Genomic DNA, 18,626 nt, shown 5'->3' on the forward strand with positions numbered 1-18,626 from the left:
TTCTCACGACTGATGAAATCTGGTGACCGGTCAGTGCCGGTAGCCAGACCAAGTTTCACGAATTGGAAACACTGTATAGTTTCAAAATTCAATAATGATATTTGAATTTGTAGATCATAATGTCATATGCAGGGTAAGTAATGCTATCTAGTGAAAATTATTTTTGATGCATGCGAAATTCAAAAAGTTTAGGAGCTACCATTGAGCTTCTGCGAAGCAGCAATGGCGGCCTCCAGAGCCTGCAGCACATCAGCGTGCAGATCCTCGGAATCCTCAATACCACAGCTCATGCGAACAAGATCGTCGTAGACACCGGCGATCTCACGCTGTTCCTTGGGGATACCAGCGTGGGTCATGCTAGAAGGAACCTCACACAGACTTTCAACACCACCCAGACTCTCGGCCAGAGTGAAGATCTTGGTGTATTGGCAGAAAAGGTGAGCAGCCTTCTGGCCACCCTTGATACGGAAGCTGAGCATACCACCGCCCATGCCATCACGGTGCTGCTTGACAGCAATGGCACGCTGGGGGTGAGAGTCGATTCCGGGGTAGTTGACAGAGATAACGTTGGGGGAAGCTTCGAGAGCCTTGGCGACGACGGTGGCATTCTTGGAAGCCTCGCGTGCGCGCAGGTGCAGGGTCTTGAGACCACGGTGAGCGAGCCAGCAGTCGAATGGAGAGGGGACGGCTCCGATGGCGTTCTGGAGGAAGGTCAGGCGCTCCTTCAGGGCCTCGGAGCTGAAAGCGGCAACACCCATGCAGACATCGGAGTGACCGTTGATGTACTTGGTCACGGAGTGCACGACGAGATCGGCACCGTGGTCCAAGGGGTTCTGGACATAGGGGCTCATGAAGGTGTTGTCAACAACAACCATGATGCCGTGCTGGTGGGCAATGTCGGCAATGGCACGGATGTCCACCAGGCCGAGGGTAGGGTTGGAGGGAGTCTCAATCCAAATGAGCTTGGTTGAGGGGCGGATCAACTTCTCCACGTCTTCCTCAATGGAAGGAGTGAATGTGACTTCAACGCCATGGGCCGAAGCAACCTTGGTGAAGTAGCGGTGGGTGCCACCGTATACATCGGAGACCGAAACGACGTGCGAGCCGGCAGCAAGTGACTGGAGGATGTTTGCTGTGGCGGCAGAGCCGGAAGAGAAAGCAAGAGCATACTTGGCGTGCTCGAGGGCAGCAATGGCCTCCTCGAAGTTGTCACTGGGAAGATATCAGCTCATCTGAACATATTTTCCCGATGCGGAGAAATTGCGGAGTAAGACTCACCGGTTGGGGTTAGAGCTGCGAGTGTACTCGTACTGGCCAACGGGGTTACCCACGCTAGTCTGAGCATAGGTGGTGGACAAAGAGATCTAACACTTGTCAGTGGATATTCTTTGTTTCTTCTTGTCTTCTCAATTGCCGGACTTACCGGAGCAATGACAGCACCGGTCACGGGATCGTGAGGCGCACCGGCATGAACGGCCAAAGTGCCGAAACGGCGGTCAGTGGTGTGTGATGATTCCGTGGAGCCCATGGTGAAGGATGCGTTGAATGGGATATGAAGGAGGCGTTTGGCTTTATATAGATCCTTTGTACCACGAATCTCTTAATTTAGAATATTGCGAATCGTGATTGCTAATCCAGGGCAGGGATGGCGGAGGAGCTGGAATGATGGTTCTGGAAAGGAATTGGACGTTTCCGGCTTAAAAAGAAATCTTCCAAAAAAAAAAATTCAACGGCCGAATCTTTTACATACAATCAACCTTGGGAGAGCTGATGGCGATGAATCGGACCAATGCCACTGGCCGAGAACAACACGGAGCTCCACCGGTCACCGCTAGTTGTCGGAGAATCTTCTCTTACGCCGAGCCGTCGGAGTCCCGGAGTGTTCGTGGTTTGTGTAGATTCATGTTTCAGAAGCATGTCACTCATTTCAAGCTTGCTGTAAGGGAATGGATATTCCTATCAGTACTTGACAGTACCGTTCAATATGCCTCAAGCCACCGTTAAAACTCAAAAAGAAGGAGGCTTCCAAGATGAACTGCATGCGGGTGACCTCATCTGATTAGATCAGCCATATACCACGTGATGCTTACTACATTCCAAGGTTTTTGATCGTAACCTCGGAATCTCGCCATAGTTGTAAGGTTGCCACTCTGAAGGAATATATTCCAGCCAGTGGCCAATCCAGACATTCAGCCGAGAGACTACCTACGGGAACGCCTTTTTCCCAAACTTGCTCATACTCTATCAAACGCCAATATATTGAAATCATGGTTATCTGACACTGTAGCAACCTGGAAGCAAAAGGAAACCTTGGAATGCCTCCACCCAGTTTGTCTGGAAACCTCCTCGCGCACACTCTTGAGGTCCTATTGAAGCCGACACTCAGGTACTTCCAGACTCTTGGTATGGCCAAAGGTTCCTGAACAACTCCTTTTCGTTTTCGTCCTTCGCCAATCCGATAAAGATATCTTTAAATTTGCGGCAATTATCACGAGCGACGTCGTAGTCTTCTGTTTCAACCATTCCATCCACAGGGAGAATAGCTTGCTCTTGGAACAACAGCAGAATTTGCCCAACTCCCTTACTGTTCTCCTCTTCCTTGGAGTGAAGATCGATTTCCTTGTCACTGAAGGTTATGGGGCACGGGATGTCGGGAACAAACTGGTTCCATTGCGCGTTTATCGTCCTAAGCGCTTCGCGAAGGAAGAATAGATCACGGTTTTCCCATACCCCACTCACAAGCCAGACAGGTTTGCGGATGACAGGTATTGCAGGCTGCCGGAGCACAGCCCAGTGAAGGGGCACGCGCTTATAGACCTGCGCCTCGTAGTATTTGTGGATTGTTTGGCTTTCTAAATCCTCATCGATTTTCGCCTGTTCATCTTGACTGAGATTTTCATAATCCTCGGGTCGCTCAGGGACAACCCAGCCTTCCCTAACAGGTCCGGGGTGTCTACACAATCTGGGAACGGTAGATTGGTAGAACAAGGGCGAAACACATGCTGATTGCCAGTCTACGACTCGCGTGATTTGGCATGTATTGGGATCCACGAAAATGTTATCCAGGTGGAGATCCGGATGCCACAGAACGTTGGAAGTTGATGATTTGTCGTTTGTGTGGGGGATAAGGTAAGGTGATACATCCAGATACTTCTCTAAGAGTGCGACAGCATCTCCAGGAAGCTCTTCGTTCTGGTCAGACCGGTAATAGTTCATTCGAGGACTTGCATGTGACTTGATCCAGGCCAATTCGTTGAAGCCCATTGCACGAGTGTATTCGTATGAATGTTTCCCTGTGTGAACGGAATGTCAGAAACAGCTGATGGAATTCAAATTCCAGCCTACTCACAAGGACCACGATCCAGCTTCATGTTCCTCCTCGTTCCATTCCACAATTCATTCGTAGTCAACGGCCCAATAGAAAACTACTCTAGAGCATCGTCATCAACATGGTGGGAGTGTATGTCTTCTGCTTCACCAATCAGAGAACTCAGGTCTCTTTTAAAATAAATGCAACCGTGCTTGTCAAAGGTGATGGATGTCAACCTTTTCTCTAGGTCAACCACTTGTGTGATGAGTTGAAGCTTTAGATTCCGTGGCCACTGTTTCCAGACAGAGCCAAGTCGAACGCCGGGGGCCTTTTCCTCAATGATGTATTCGGCCTCAACTGAGTTGTTCGCAGAATTGGTAGACCATGAAAGTATCCGAGGAACAGGGAAATCAAACACGCGGCGAAGCTATAAGCGTTAGAGATAAAGTGGCGGCTCAAGGAAAAACATCTGCCTTACCAATTCACGGGTAGCGACCTCTGAGGCAACAGTGAGATGAGCAGGACCAGCATTAGGATTCGGGAGTTTTGCAAAGAACTCTGAGCCATTGTCCATTTCCAAAATGAAGGCCTTGTTGTGTAAGCCCTCCGCACACTTGGTGACTCTGGTACCTGTTGGATTTAGCGCATTGCATTCACATTTACCCCCGATTAAAACGTACAGTAATGGGCTTCATCACACGTATCGATTGCAACCCTGACTAGTTGTTGTAAATTGAATTTGAGGTAACGTTGTGAGAATTGGTTCTCTTCGTTGAACCTAGGATTGGGATTGGATTAGCCAATATCCAAACCTGTCTAGCTTGAATACCTACAGCCATCGATGCGTTGTATATCGATACAAGTCTTCTTCACAAATTCTTTCATCTATGCACCATAAAAGGGGGTCTAGCTATGGGCATTCGGTTAGAAACAACCGAATAGAGCCTTAAAACTCACTCTGGCCGTTCGGCTTTTCGAGGTAAAGATCGGGTTTGCGAGCTGGTGGGCCACGTCCATCTGACCGAAAATACGAAAATAATCTCATGTTTCGTAAAGAGCGACAGGAACGAGGCTCAATGACTAGATTCCTGTTAGTGGATCCACAAAAATTACTCAGAATCTTTTTCATTGCCGTTAAAGTCACGGCCGGGCAAGTATGTTGCCGGCAGCATGACAGGGATGTTCGCAAGACCCTAGCCGGGACAACATATTTCCAGCCCTCCGTTCCTCTTTCGTGAGGCATTTCATTCGAAGGTTGTTATGTGATGTTGAAGGTGCTAACAGATGAGCCGCAAAAGTGGAGTAATTTTGACTGCGGGAGGCCCGAAAGATCGCCGCGGTCGAACATTGTCAGACAAGCCTGAGTGCCGCGCTCACGCGCGGCCAAAAAGACGACCGAAGAGAGCTATCACCACCTTCAGGACCTCTTTTGAACTGTCTTTCTGACTGTCTTTCTGGCTGTCCATCCAAGGTTCCAACTAATTGTCAAGTCATCATGATTGGTCGAGAAATGGAGGCCTTGGCTAATCTTGGAAGTCGTGAACACAGAATTAGGGATTGGGGATTATAAACCTAAAACCCCGTGAACTTATCAAAAATGAGCTACTGGTTGGGGAACATTTTTCTTTTATTCATCAACTGCTGGGAGAGATGCTGTTATCGAGATGGATATATGCAAGAACCCGCCACAGCAAAGACTTTATGTGTAGTGTGTTCGATTTGATTTCGCTTTCACCTTCCAAGGCTTTGATGTCTCATGCAGCTTTTCAGGTCGTAGGGAAATTACCATAGTAGAGCCCTAGGAGGAAGGTGAAGTCTGCTAGGATCCAAGTCCTCTTCTTACCAGTGGATATTTGCGTGAGCACTATGTAACATGATCATTAAATGATTCAAAGGCATTGATTCGTATGGGTATCTGATGTATCTGATATGAGCAAAGAAATTGTTTGGCGCTCGAGACAATTCGCAAGAAACAACACATTTTGCTGTTAAATATGATGGTACCTCAACAGTACTCGGCCTACCACCATGTAATGGGCCCTGTTCCACCCATTTGCATCGAGCCCTAGAAACAGTCAATATGGGTTATTTTGGAAATGGTGATACAGAACTTACCAGGATGGAGTATGGCGGTCTTCGTTCTTGAGGGGTCTCGTCACCAAGCTCGGGCGCATTGGGGACCTGGTCGTGCCATTCTTCTGCTTCAACTCGGAATCGAACGACTTCTCCTACATCGAAGAAGAATTCTGATCCTTCATCATTCTCCCAGATCCATACTTGCTCCGCAAGATCACTAAACTCAAGTCAGTAAGGTGTAAATTGATTACATCGTAGAGCCGACTCACAATCGAGAATTTTCCATCAGCATTCCTGGTGGAATCAGGATATCATTGAAGAATTCTAGACCAACTATCGCGTAGTTAGCTTCCGAAGCCACAAAGGTAGAATTTTAAACGCACTTTTAATACCATGCTCTGTGCCACTGGAGATCTTCCCTAGCATGATCTCTCCCTTAAAGGGTCGGAAAACAATCATCCGGAATTTGACTGGCGCGAAGTCAGTAACGACCATGACCGAAGTTGAGCAGCATAAAGACATACCGTTGACATTGACCAGACCAGTTCCATGGCCGATCAGCCCATCTGAGGACTCCAGCAGGTCATAGAAGCTAATGCAAAGACCGATTTTTTGAATCACCTGCGAGTCGGAGATCAGTATGAAGCCACCCGCACAAAGCGTGTGCATCATACCTTATTGGCATATTTGGCATTGATGTTGTCTTCAATAGCCACAGCACTGAACTTTGAGAAGTCCTCAGGTGAGATTTGGATCAAGTCCGAGATGGTGGTCTGCGGCTGTTAGCTAACTTTTCTATACAAAGGTGAGAGACTTACCAGAATGAACATGGTCGAAATTTGAGGTGCACGAGACGAATAGAGGATTGAAAAACCTGAATTTTACAAGTCGCGAACAGTAACCCTTGCTTCTCAAAGACAGCACGCCGTTTCACTCAGCGATCAAAAACCTTTTGAGATTCTCCGAGCTCCGCCAATCAGTGGAGACACATGCACGTGACGTACGAGAAGCCTTCAGTCTTCGACATTTCCACTCAATCCTCTAGACATTCGAGTTTTTGTTTTCGAGACGGCACTGAGGCCTCTGGAAGGTCGACAGGCTTCAAAATGGCATCGCAGGGGTTTTCGTTCCCACCCCCTCCTCCTCCCCCGCCACCAAGCCAACAAACACCCGCCTATCCTCCGACTCAACATGGACAGAACCGGGGTGGACGAGGTGGAGCTCAGCGCGGACGTGGAAGAGGACAGGGTCAGCGAGGTCGAGGTGGACATGCCGATGGAGGCCGCGCACCGTCATATCCCCCGCCCGCAGGATTCAATTACAACCAAACAAACTATGCCGGCTACCCAAGTCAACCCGTTCACCCAGCACCCTACATGCCCCCCGCGCCATACGCCCATGGGCAATCGCAAGGATATCAGAACCACCAAGGCCCACCCGCGTTTCCCAATGCGCAATATCCGCAGCCGCCAGCTTCGGCAGGCTACTCACACCTACCTTACAACTCGCCCGTCAACCAAGCTGCGCAATACCACCAAACCCCGTCATATATGCAAGGATTACCGGCACCACATCTTGCACCCCAACCCACCAACCAGGCTATGATGGGCGGCATGCCGTGGGGTAATGATACGCAGGGCCAATACATGGGAGCTCAACCAGGACAGGCGCGAGGGCCCCGACCCCACGCGCATGGAAACTATGGACCGAAAAATAAGAATCAGAAACGCGATCACACATCTGCTTTTACCAAGCCCCAGACGATCGTTCCCCGAACACCAGCGGCGCCCGCCGTCCCAAGCTTCGGGAATCCTCTACCTTCAAAACCTCCACCAGCGGCAGACGCAACAAGTAATCGAAAGACGAAGAAAAGAAAGAAGAAGCACAACCAGCTCGGACTCACCCCGCACGCTGATGACCACGAGTCTAGCGAGGAGGACGAAGCGGAAGGCGTCGACGAGGAATCCAACCTCGCGCATGGTGGCTCTAATCCCCAGGGACTCCAAGTGTCCTACAAAGGCAAGACATCCAGCTTGGGAACGCCATCTGAGATAGCCGCCTGGATCGCTGAGCGCAAAAAGAACTTCCCTACGAAAGCGCGAATCGAAGCAAAGAAGAAAGCCGCGGAGGAGGCTAAGGCTGCCCGGGATGTCGCTCGCCAGCAAAAATCCCAGGAGCAGCAGGCGAAGCGGAAGGATGGTCGCAAGAACAACGAGACCCCAACAAATGTCCCTTCAGATTCAGGACCCGATGCCAAGCGCCGAGAGGAAATCCGGCGCAACCTCGAACGGGAACAAGAACGCATCGCTAAAGCCGTCGCCGAAGCCGACGCGGCTCGTCTTCGTTTGGAGGCTCTACAGAAGGAAGCTCTAAGCTTCAATACAGTATCCGAACAGGACGGGGAATCCACGGCTGACATGGACATTGAGTCAAAGGTCAAACATGAGTCGCAATACATGGACATGGACACGGACATCGGCCCAGCTGTCAAAACCGAGTCGCATGAAGCAACTACTGGGCCTGAACAGAGCGTCCCGGCATCGTTGGTGAAAGCGGAAGACCCAGCGCGCTTACTGGGGCCCGCTTCTAATGACACGATCGGCGAGCTCGAATTGCCCAATCAGGATAGCGATTGGACCTCCTCAGGCGGCTCGGATTTAGATTCAGAGCCAGAGCCAGACTCGGATTCCGACTCCGACGGCGCGCCTGAACAAGCAAGTTCACGCCGCGAGGGGCCAGAGCGCGTACCGCCGCCGCCCCGCGAGGGCAAGAAGAAACTTGCCGTCTGCCGCTATTTCATCAGTGGGCAATGTAGAAAAGGCGACCAGTGCACGTTCCGTCACGAGACACCTGAAGGTGGCCCTAAAGCAAAGCCAGCAAAGAAACCCGAAAAAGAGAGTCGACGCAAGGGACTTTACCAAGCTGTGAGTGTTCATTGAATATCATTGAATACGTTTTGAAATTCTACTAACACCGAAGATTAGTTGTTGGACCAGCAAAAAGACGACGAGGATCACCGAGCCATGGAAGTGATCTGCTTCATGGGGCAGAACAACTTGCTCCACCAGATACCCCAATAAATTAGCGTCCGAACCGCACTGCGAAACATATGTACAAGTCAGGGATAGAGCTCTAAGGCTCCGAGGCGCAGGGGGCCGGCTCTATTCTCAATATCCCAAATACACGGGACGAACCTTGAGTGGCGTGGGTTTAATCGAACAATATTCCAAGATTTGACCAAGATACTCCGTACGGAGTGATCGGATCTGAATTGATAAATCTCATTGATTTCCAAGGCTCAGTCCACAGCCTCGATCTAAATATAACCCTGTACTCCGTACGGAGTACGGAGTAGCGATACACACCTCTAGGCCGTAAGTGATTATAGCCGACAAGTGGAGCCCTCATTTAAGGTCATTCGGGGCCTAAACCAGTCAACGGAGGCGATGTCCTGCCAAGCGAGGAAAGCAAACCCGTTAGTGGCCCCTCGTCCGCCGTCCCAAGCCCCCTCAAGCCCCCCCAAGCTCGTGGATCGCCGCCACGCGCAGTCCCAAGGCCCTAAAGTTGCGGTCCATTTGTCCATTTACACTCCCCGCAGCCAATCATCCGCCTTGCTTGGTATTTGTTTTCCCCCCAATTTCCCTTTGACTCTGCCGGAGTATTCCTAGCGGCGGACATACTTTGCACTTAAAAGACTAGCATCCGCTTGATCCGGCTCTTTCTTCCATTTTGCCTCTCGTTTTCGCCGTTCATTCATTTTTGAGGCTGAGTTTTCTTCCCCGTGATCTTTTCACTGTCACTCATTTAAGACTCTTGTTCTGATACCCCCAAACTTCGTACTTCGTACTTTATTCACCATGCGTTTCTTCACTTCTTTCGCTGTCGCCGCTCTGGCTGCTGTCGCTGCTGCCAACAGCAAGGCCAACCCTTTCAACATCCCCACTGATGGCTACACCTTCAAGGTGGGCGAGCCCACCACCTTCACCTGGAAGCCCACCACCAGCGGCACTGTCACTCTGCGCCTTCAGTGGGGTGCCGTGACCACTGCCACCTCTGGCACTGCCATTGCCTGTAAGTCGTTAAACATCACAATGGCTCAACTCGAGAGAATCCAAATGCTTACTCGTAATTACAGCCAGCATTGAGAACTCGGGTAGCTACACCTGGGACGTGCCCTCCAACTTGGCCGCCCAGCCTGACTACACCATTGAGATTATCTCTGACGAGGACTCGGATGACTACAACTTCATCGGTCGTTTCACCGTTGAAGGCGCCACTGTCTCCGTTTCCTCGGCCACCGCTACCTCGACTACTTCCGCTCACTCAACCGAGTCCACCAGCTCCGCCACCCCAACTACCACCTCGGAGTCGACTTCCAGCACCAGCGCTAGCTCCAGCACCGCCACCACCCTGACCACTGCTTCCAGCACCTCGGCGTCAACCTCCGCCAGCACCTCTGCTAGCACTTCCGCGACCACCGAGAGCTCCAGCTCCGCCACCTCTTCCACTGCCGCGACCTCGTCCTCTGCCTCGCAGAGCGCCGTGCCCACCACCGACACCGGCGCTGCTGTCGCGAACCGTGTTTCGGGCGGCATGCTGGCCCTCGTCGCCGGTGCCTTCTTGCTGTAAACTATGCATACGGATGATATCGCGACCTTGTTCGTGAGCTAAACCAGCGCGCGTGATTTAACTCTGGATCCTTCATTTCATTTCTTGAGTGGAACTGTCTCCATGAAACAGTTTAATTTTTCTCTTCTCATACCAAATTTCCCCCTCCGGTGTCCAATTTGTACAGCACGTGTTGGGCCCGAGGGGCCTTTTAATTTATGCGACGGCCACGAAGCGTGTTAATTTTTATTTCGAATTGTCATGTACAGCACAAATGTATAGACTTCAATACTGGCACACTCGTACTCGACTTATCTAGCCCTAGACTATCTACGGTGGGGACTCGGAGATAATCAGGAAGGTCGCCCACTTTCAATTATAGCGTCTCCTGCGCAAAACTGCAGTCTAAGCTCCTTAGCGTCCACTAGGCTCCGAAATGACGATCAGCAGCTTCCAAGGTTATCTCTGCGGGTTGGAGGACTTTTGTTCGTGTCGCTTTGATTTGGTGGGATACATGCGGTGTGCATTTGGGCGATCCAAATTTTGTCTAGTTTTCCAGCGCTGTTTGGCGTCTGTTTAGTAGGTCTTTAGCGTTACTCTAGCGTCTCACCGTCTCGTGAGTTCGATTTTCTCCATCTAACGGTATTTTAACGGTAATTCTGAAAGATCGGCACAACTGCCGACTCGTATGCAACGGTTGGATACGAGTTGCCCGTAACTCTGTGGAGCCCTCGGTTCATTGTAAGCAGTTGAGAGATACTCCATATCGTGAGATATTTTATGGAATATCTCGAGATATCGACCTCGGAGGTTTCATACTTGCCAAGACATATTCCACCTGACTTGGAAACACCAGTCATCCCTAACAAAGGCATCAGATGTTGCGCAACTCATCGTTTCAGACGTCATTGCGATCCGAACCATCTAGGTACCCAGATTCCATGTGTCTGGAGCTCACAAGGACAATACGAGTCGGGCTGTGCTTCTAGGCATCCACGCTGCACAACTCCTGGCATCCCTGCATGCATGTCTCTCACCAAAAGTCCAATTGTACCTTCAGCCCAAAGTACGGGGTACGGGGTATGGGGAAAAGTCAACGCCCTGGTACGATGAACACCTGGGCACCCTAAAGCACTTACCTAACAAACCCCCAGGATCGTCATCCAAACTCAATTCCACGCAAGGACGCTCATCTATCGGGGTAAAAGTTCACCTCGTGTTCAGCACCGGGCAAGGGTCCTCACATCATGCAGTCCACCGCACCTCCCGACCCAATCACGCCAGCCCCACAGATCTAGGGTCCGCTGTCTGATCTATCCATTGAACTCCCCTTGAAGCGAGAACGAAGGATTTATGCAGATGCATATGCAAAAACTGGGGTCATTGTGCCCTTTCCTGGCAATGTAAATGGCTCAATTCGTTCTTGCGAGGGCACTATTTGTCTACTCGATAGACCATTGGCCCGCCCTTGCCAGCAATGCCATGACAGTTCGGTTTCCAATGATCGACCCCCTAGCTTGCAGAGTCCATTATGGGCCGGAGCGTCAGATGCACTGAACATTTCTTGGTGGGCTGCTTCCTATGATCGGCGTGCTATAAAGATCCTGCTGTGTCCCACAGATCTAGGGGGTTTGGTTGTTTGATCCAGCGCCGGTGATCAAAATTTGAAATTTGATTCTCTCCTCTTCAATTGAGCTGTATAATCGAGTTTTTGCACTCATCATGCCGTCTCTGAAGCATCTATTGGCATTTCTTCCGGCTATTGCCGCGTTGTCTGGTCTCGCAAGTGCTCAGACGAACATCACTGAAAAGTCTTGCGCGTCCTCCTCTGATTATTCAAGGTGCAACAGGGATGTTGCGGACAAGTGGAGCTCTTGCGTGAGGAATTGTAACAGCAATGGCAACTGTATCGTTGAATGCGGTTGTGAATCCCACCGAAAGTATATCAATTGCATGGCTGAATCATGCTGGAATCAGGTACGAACTCACACGGCCTGTCTCATCTTCATTGGGCTTCCCATGTACTAAATTTACGACCAGGTCTACTCTTGCAAGTACCAGCTCTTCATCCAGCAGTATTTTGCCATCTGCCCAAGTGCCCATGAGCCAATTCCCTTCTGGCCAGCGCCGGACAACGCCCCGAATCGCTGCTCTTGTGATATCGGAAAAGTCCTACAGACGACACTAGCCTCGCGCAATGACCAAATCAACTGCATCAAGAACGCTACCGACAAGATTAGCACCGACATCTCCGATCTATCGAATCTAAGCAACGGACTTGACATTGCAGGCCGCACATCCGACTGTGCTTGCTGCGGTGCCAGTGCCAGTATCTCTGCGTAAGCGCCAACTTCTTCCCATCTCATAAGCCCCAAAACTAACGATGCCAGATCTTGGGATATCTGCCCACACACAGAACCCCGACTCGCAGGTGCAGACATGTGGGGCCTGTTCTTCCCTTCTAGCCTACCAAACCTATACACATCTGTCCCGAACTGGGCCTGGTCATCTTCATCCTGCGACTCAAAACTCGATAGTAACAAATGCAAAGACCTCGGCTTCACCAATGCAGACAAGTTCTACAAGCCCGGAGACTATCCCAAGAACGGAACGTCGACTCTATCCAACGTCGCTGGCACTGTTAGCGCTCCGCCTAGCGGTACCGTTCTCACCTGGTCGCAGGCTTCGAGCACATACACGGTTACAGCTACTGGGTACGATCGCAAGGCGGTTGCGAGTCAGAGTGAGTACCGCGCTACGGCGACGGGGGATGATGATTTCGCGACGCAGACTTCGGATAGTGCGGCTGGTGCTGTTGGAGTCAGGAACGGAGGGCTAGGTGCGGTTGTTGGGGCTATTTTTGCGGTGGTCATGCTATGATGGGTTCGAGGTGAATTGATCCCTGGGTAGATCCGAGTGGAATTCAATCGTGGCTATGATGTGATGTGATATATGATGTAAGTTTCTAGACTTTACGAATTTGATATGGCGAGTTGCATCCATGGATCTTTCCAAGGTTCAACATGACCTCGGGAGTTGATTATAGCTTCCAAGGTTGCTGTTTTCTTTTGTTCAAAGATACGTTGAATGTTCTCACAACACATACACCCTCCAGAGCTATGGGCCACATGGTGCATGAGATTGTGTTATTTGAGGGAAGGGGAGGTCGGATACCTATCTTGTTCTTGATACCCCTCAACGTCTGCTGCGTCGACTCCAGTTAATCTGGTTGAGCAGTAATCGTAAAACAATTTCCTTGTTCACACGAGGCACGTTTTGAACACCGGAGGCAGTTGTACGAAGAGACAGTTGGCGGAATAACGAAGAGAGAAATATCCGGGGATGTTGCGCTCGGGAGCCTATGTCAATTGAAACGGAAACTTGATTTTGCAAGCATATAGCTATTATGATACAGGACCCATGCAAAGCAATTGTTGCACATTCTAATTAGAGGTGATTGGGCTTGGAATGAAAAGCCATTCGACAGGACATCTCCCACATCTCCCACATCAGAAGTCTTAGTCACAATCATCAGTGTCACTACTGCTGGAAACAGTGAACTGCGTGGAGCAGGGGGAGGCGGGGCAAGTTCTGCCGATGAAAGCACCTTGTGTCCTAGCTCTGGTTGCAAGTTTCTCCTGCTGGGAGCAATCAAGTCTTTGAGATAGGCATTCCGTACAATGTTCATTGGCTGCTTGCTTGGAGAATTCATTGAAGATCTCCGAATTTCGCGAATTTCGCAAAGTACCGATCAATGAACTTTGGTGAAACGTTGTTTCCTTTTTGCCCATGTGTTTGTTTCGATATTGTAAGAAATAACGCTGAGGTGGCTTTGCAGGAGTTGGCCTTCGCGGTGACCCGTGGAAAAGCTGTTGACTGAGACAAGGCTGACTTTGTTTTGGATTCAAGTCGTATCGTGAAAGACCGAGCGGGATGCGCATTCATCCACCTGCCCAGGTGGGCATGTGGATAGGCAAGCATTTGAGGAGTTGCTTCCAAGGTTGCTGTCTGATTTCCGGTCAACATCGCACTCTCTCAGTGTCGTTCATTGGACTTCAGATATCAGAAGGTAGCGGTTGGTAGTAGAATTGAAATAACTCGTGGAACTCGCGGCCATTCGTGATCAAGTACCTAGTCATGAAGGTAGAAGGTCTTATTCAACGAAGAAAATAATGATAGGGGGAAAATCTTGGAAGGAGAAGAAGCAAGAAGGGCTATGGAGCAAGAAGCATGCGGAAACATAGCCTTGGAAGGAAATAGCAAGCAAACAAGCAAGAATGACCTCAAGCACGCAGGTAGGTAAACAAGCATACCTAGGTATTCACCTGGGCAAGCAAGCAAGCAAGAAGGATATACATATGGTGCAGGAAAGTATGACAATATAAGGCTCTTACCTCCCTTTTTTCTTTGCCAAAACCGTCGTCACATACTTATCCGCGGACTTGTCATATCAACCGCTATCAAAACCTCTAATTTTGCCGTTTGCTAAAATGGCTTCTATTTCCTAAAACGGATGCGACCCTTTTCATACAGAGTTCACAGACTTGATATGATTAATCTACCACAAAATGTTGCTTCTTCGTCCTGTAAAACAATGTGAGCTCAGCAATAATTTGAGGTTACCCATTGGGCGGTCATATCACCCAATGCCGTTGGAGGTGTGGTTTGCGGTGCGAACAGCACCTGGGCGCCGGCGGATACATTCAAAAAAAACTTTCGCCCTTGCATTTGATGGCGCAGACGTGTGAATGGGAGTGGCTCCAGGAGCCTAAAGAGTGTGACGTGAAAGATAATTTAGGAGATGAAGTAATGATATGGATTATCAACTGCACAGCAGCTATGGAAAATAGATAAGATAGAAGACCAGCCCATCAAAGGCCTCTGGTCAAACTCCGAGACGCCATAATGATGATATCAATCATAAAGTCGTACCCCGCCAGAAATGCAGGGGGGAATAGGGAAGCACGCCGAGCAGTGCAATGTGAACAATGTGACAGCTGTCTAGATCTTGACCCAGGAGGGAACGACCCGCTTTAAGAACTTCATGAACTTGAAAAAGCCGACTGCGAACTCCACATTGCCGTGAGGATCAACGACTCTCTCAGGGAAGGCAATGCCAGCACCATACAGACCTGGGATGACACGGGTGGTGCCAGCTTCAGTGAAACCGCCAGTGCTGTGTTGGAATTGCATGGAAAGAGGAACATTGTCGCGGGTCAACTGGGGCATTGGATCGCGAGTGTATCCGACCGCCTGGACGATGTACTCGCACTCGGGGAGGTACTTGTAGTACTGAGCTGACTCAATATCCTGACCACCTGCGCAGTCGATCTTGGTCAGAATCTTTCCGGCAGCTGAAGTGGATAATTTGTCGTCTTCTAGCTCATTGCGGGCGAATTCCGCAGCGGAACCCTTCAGTCCGGTGTTGTCGCGCAAGATCCAACCATCCTGTGGAACGGCATAGCGCAGGGGATGACGGGTGAACCACTTGATACGGAGGTTGGGGTGAGAGGTATTGGCGAGATTGATGAAGTTCATAATGGCAAGAATGGCACTATGAGAAGCGCCGACAATAGCGACGGTGAGCGGTCGGTCCTCTAGGGTCTTGGCTAGCTCGGAGGGTTTGAGGATCAGATCGAGGTCCAAGCGCTCGATCCTCAATCCGGGGACCGGGATCGGAGCAATGCTGGGGTGTGAGCCTGTGCAGAGGATCAGGCGGGTGGTTTCGATATCCAGATCAGGTGAGCCCTCCTGTTTGATGCGGATCGTCCATTCAGACTATGACGTCATTTGTTAGTCTTGATATGCATGTTGATATTGATCTACCCACCTCGTCATTGAGATTGGCTCCTGCAACAATGCCTCGGAATGCTTTGACTTGATCCATTTTCAACAGACCGTCGGTCAGACCGCGGATCATGTCTGCAGCGTAGCCCAGGGCGCATGTCTTGTCAGCGCCCAGTTGGGCAAGGGCTGTGAATGCATTTGGCGAGGGGGTCGTGTCGATTATTTTCTGGAACGGCTGCGTAGCTGTCGCAAACGACTCGAAGAGGGCCACCTTGGTGTTACTGGGTTGTGGATTAGTTGCCCGAGCTGTTATCATCAGAGAGCAGAGAACCAACCTTGGGACCTCACGGTACTTGCTGTGGACTCTGCCGGCCGCGAAGGTGGGATCAATCCATGCAATAGATCCCAGCTGTCGCTCCAGGAGATTGCCCATAACAGCAACGCCAGCTGGGCCAGCGCCTACAACAACGGCAGCGCACTTGCGGGTAGCCATAATGCCGATCAGAGAATGCGGAGTTTGATATTAAAGCGAAAGAAGCGTGGGTGCACGCAGAAAGTAGTTGATAGAAAATAAGGAGACGTGAAGTTGGTTTTCATTCGGACTAAACAATTGAAATCTCGGCGATGCGATGGGGGGGGACCTTTAAGAAAGGGGTGTGAACGGCGACAGCCAAGACCACAGGGAAACGACAGCCCGGGGAATGTATGAGTCGTAATCATCGTGCAGATAACGCAACCATCGTCCAGTCGGGGTCTCGCTATAACGCGGGAAGACTGTTGATGTTCCAGATGCCCGATTAACTATGACCAACTGTTGCAGCTCTCGGACGAGATGGTTCGCCGTTTAATGGTCATCGGCCACAATGAGCGCCTCGGATTGGCTGTGCTTGGGTTTTGCGGTCTGTCCGACCTGTGAAACGGCGACTCATTTTCAATCGCCGATTGAGATGCCCCCACCGCCCGGCTGGTCGGCTGGGTCGCTTCGTGCTTGCTTCATACATGCCATAAGTGATGGCTTTGATCTGTTGGGAAGGTCATGGTGGATGGATCGAGCTCCGTTTTATTGGATGCATGTTTTGGGGAGTTTCGAAAGGAAGAAACGCGAGGAGATCGAGCAGTCTTATACTCTGTTGTTATGGCGTCGATCGGGCGGTCTTGGCGGGATGGCGTGCTCGATTTCAAGGCTCCGGAGCCCAATCAGGGCGGTCGGCACTAGTATACTACGCCTAGTAAGGCATGCCTGGATGGACCCCTGCTCAAGCCAATCTATACATGGGCAAGCCCTACTCTAGACTTCTTGTAGGAGGTGCTCCGGTACTCCGTACATGCGATTTAATCGATTTGGTCTGGGGTTCACGTATGCATCAAACTGATATCTACCTCTACATCCTATAGTCCCCGAGATCCTATAGTTCTCGAACCGAGTCCATCTTATACAGCCCAGTAGATGGTCACACTTGCGCGATTAACGTGGTTTGACCAACCGGGGAATCTCGCTCGAGCCCACAGTGCAATGGAATCGCCAACTTCAAGCTCCCGCACCCCACGTCCATCGAGGGTAAGTCGGCCGCGGCCCCTGGTCTTTTCGATCTCATGAGCTTCAGGGGAGTCTGCCTTGACATTGTCACGGTAGTCCCAGACAATCGTAGTGTGTTGCATCTCACTAACATGAGCACCATTCACCTGCAACTTATTGCTGCGCGGAAGCAACAGGTCATCAGCCTCAGTGTAATGCTTCCGAACCTGTCCGCGTTCATTGTCGAGAATTTCTTGCTCGTTTCCGTCGGCATACATGCTCTTCTTGTGTGCGCCGTGAATGACTTCGGTGTCAAACCAGGTCCAAGAGAATTCGTACATGTTATTGCGACGCCGTCCGCCGCCTTGATCGTGAGAGGAGAGGTTAAACACGATCTTGCGGCATGGATGTGTGCCACGGTGAGGCAGTGGCTTTGGAGATGACCCCTCTAAACTCTAGATATGGATCATATGGTCAGCGTTTTCGTCCATCGTTGGGACAAGACAGACATGCATTTCTATCGTAGCAGAGAGGCACTGTTTTCAACAGAACCTGATCACAGTCCTTGTGGATTGTCCTTTGCTCGGTTATGGTATGCTCCGTCGATGGCCAGTATTCAGCAGCATCGATGATCATATCAACAAGCTCCTCAGGTAGGCCAGTAGTCAGCTTCCACCGAAGCAAAAATCGGACTTTGAGCACGTCCATCAACTTGGGATTGAAAGTCACTGGACCGGACTCTGGTTCTGTGGGACTGTCGACGGACCCATCTGATTCCGAGCCATTGGTCCCAGGGCGCAGCAGGTCTCGCCGGCGCTGATTTTCTGGGCGAAGGCCGTGAGGGGGTAACATGATAACTGATTGGGCGGGTCAAGGCGCTGAGATGAATGTTAACCTGAATCTTAGTGGCACTTGGATCTGTGCGTATGGTTCAATGGTGGAGGTTATGGTGAAGTTGATATCAGTGTTTGAGTGGGTAGTGCCGTAGTCCAAGTCTGGAATCCTGGCCTCCGCTCAGTCCAGACGTTCAGATACGGTTCGTTGAAAGTATCTTTGCTGTACCACCCGAGTTAGCTCTGGCCCTTTGAGACGTCATTTTCACTTGAACGTCATACATTTCGGCGAGTTAGGCTCACAAATCGAGACTTTATCAGGATCAAATAGGTATGAGCAGTGTCTGGAGTCAATGTAAAATAGGTTAACAGAAGATGTGGTTGATCTGGGGATTATTGTTGACAATGACGTCAGTTTATGCCCTACGCTTCAGGTCAATTCTCGGGCAACCACTGGGGGGCCTTAAGGCTACAACCTCGGGAGGAGCAATTTAGT

General features: G+C 50.4%; 9 protein-coding genes across 9 annotated transcripts; 3 read left to right on the forward strand and 6 right to left on the reverse strand.

Annotated features, from left to right (window-relative positions):
* Positions 1–188: 188 nt before the first annotated feature.
* On the reverse strand, positions 189–1,528 carry N7506_010612 (cystathionine gamma-lyase CYS3; the record flags this gene model as incomplete). Its single annotated transcript, XM_056959905.1, has 3 exons — positions 189–1,212; positions 1,279–1,364; positions 1,424–1,528. The coding sequence occupies 3 exons, from the start codon at positions 1,526–1,528 to the stop codon at positions 189–191; spliced, it is 1,215 nt and encodes a 404-aa protein (XP_056809295.1).
* An 854-nt stretch (positions 1,529–2,382) lies between these two features.
* On the reverse strand, positions 2,383–3,371 carry N7506_010613 (uncharacterized protein; the record flags this gene model as incomplete). The annotated part of the gene is made up of 2 exons (XM_056959906.1): positions 2,383–3,293; positions 3,350–3,371. The coding sequence occupies 2 exons, from the start codon at positions 3,369–3,371 to the stop codon at positions 2,383–2,385; spliced, it is 933 nt and encodes a 310-aa protein (XP_056809296.1).
* Positions 3,372–3,425: 54 nt separating this feature from the next.
* N7506_010614 (uncharacterized protein) lies at positions 3,426–3,884 on the reverse strand (the record flags this gene model as incomplete). Its single annotated transcript, XM_056959907.1, has 2 exons — positions 3,426–3,737; positions 3,789–3,884. 2 exons carry the CDS (start codon positions 3,882–3,884, stop codon positions 3,426–3,428), a joined length of 408 nt encoding a protein of 135 aa, XP_056809297.1.
* Positions 3,885–5,330: 1,446 nt separating this feature from the next.
* N7506_010615 (DNA-directed RNA polymerase III subunit RPC25) lies at positions 5,331–6,216 on the reverse strand (the record flags this gene model as incomplete). Its single annotated transcript, XM_056959908.1, has 7 exons — positions 5,331–5,375; positions 5,426–5,603; positions 5,656–5,719; positions 5,770–5,856; positions 5,911–6,007; positions 6,061–6,159; positions 6,205–6,216. 7 exons carry the CDS (start codon positions 6,214–6,216, stop codon positions 5,331–5,333), a joined length of 582 nt encoding a protein of 193 aa, XP_056809298.1.
* A 276-nt stretch (positions 6,217–6,492) lies between these two features.
* Positions 6,493–8,466, forward strand: N7506_010616 (CCCH zinc finger protein; the record flags this gene model as incomplete). Its single annotated transcript, XM_056959909.1, has 2 exons — positions 6,493–8,310; positions 8,371–8,466. The coding sequence occupies 2 exons, from the start codon at positions 6,493–6,495 to the stop codon at positions 8,464–8,466; spliced, it is 1,914 nt and encodes a 637-aa protein (XP_056809299.1).
* A 777-nt stretch (positions 8,467–9,243) lies between these two features.
* Positions 9,244–10,015, forward strand: N7506_010617 (GPI anchored serine-threonine rich family protein; the record flags this gene model as incomplete). Its single annotated transcript, XM_056959910.1, has 2 exons — positions 9,244–9,457; positions 9,522–10,015. 2 exons carry the CDS (start codon positions 9,244–9,246, stop codon positions 10,013–10,015), a joined length of 708 nt encoding a protein of 235 aa, XP_056809300.1.
* Positions 10,016–11,716: 1,701 nt separating this feature from the next.
* Positions 11,717–12,874, forward strand: N7506_010618 (uncharacterized protein; the record flags this gene model as incomplete). Its single annotated transcript, XM_056959911.1, has 3 exons — positions 11,717–11,971; positions 12,035–12,333; positions 12,385–12,874. 3 exons carry the CDS (start codon positions 11,717–11,719, stop codon positions 12,872–12,874), a joined length of 1,044 nt encoding a protein of 347 aa, XP_056809301.1.
* Positions 12,875–14,995: 2,121 nt separating this feature from the next.
* N7506_010619 (uncharacterized protein) lies at positions 14,996–16,274 on the reverse strand (the record flags this gene model as incomplete). Its single annotated transcript, XM_056959912.1, has 3 exons — positions 14,996–15,772; positions 15,825–16,062; positions 16,117–16,274. The coding sequence occupies 3 exons, from the start codon at positions 16,272–16,274 to the stop codon at positions 14,996–14,998; spliced, it is 1,173 nt and encodes a 390-aa protein (XP_056809302.1).
* A 938-nt stretch (positions 16,275–17,212) lies between these two features.
* On the reverse strand, positions 17,213–18,149 carry N7506_010620 (uncharacterized protein; the record flags this gene model as incomplete). Its single annotated transcript, XM_056959913.1, has 2 exons — positions 17,213–17,752; positions 17,811–18,149. The coding sequence occupies 2 exons, from the start codon at positions 18,147–18,149 to the stop codon at positions 17,213–17,215; spliced, it is 879 nt and encodes a 292-aa protein (XP_056809303.1).
* Between the last annotated feature and the right edge of the window lie 477 nt (positions 18,150–18,626).

Source organism: Penicillium brevicompactum (genome assembly GCF_028827555.1).
Source record: "Penicillium brevicompactum strain IBT 35665 chromosome Unknown utg000006l_segment0_segment0, whole genome shotgun sequence".
NCBI lineage: Eukaryota > Fungi > Ascomycota > Eurotiomycetes > Eurotiales > Aspergillaceae > Penicillium > Penicillium brevicompactum.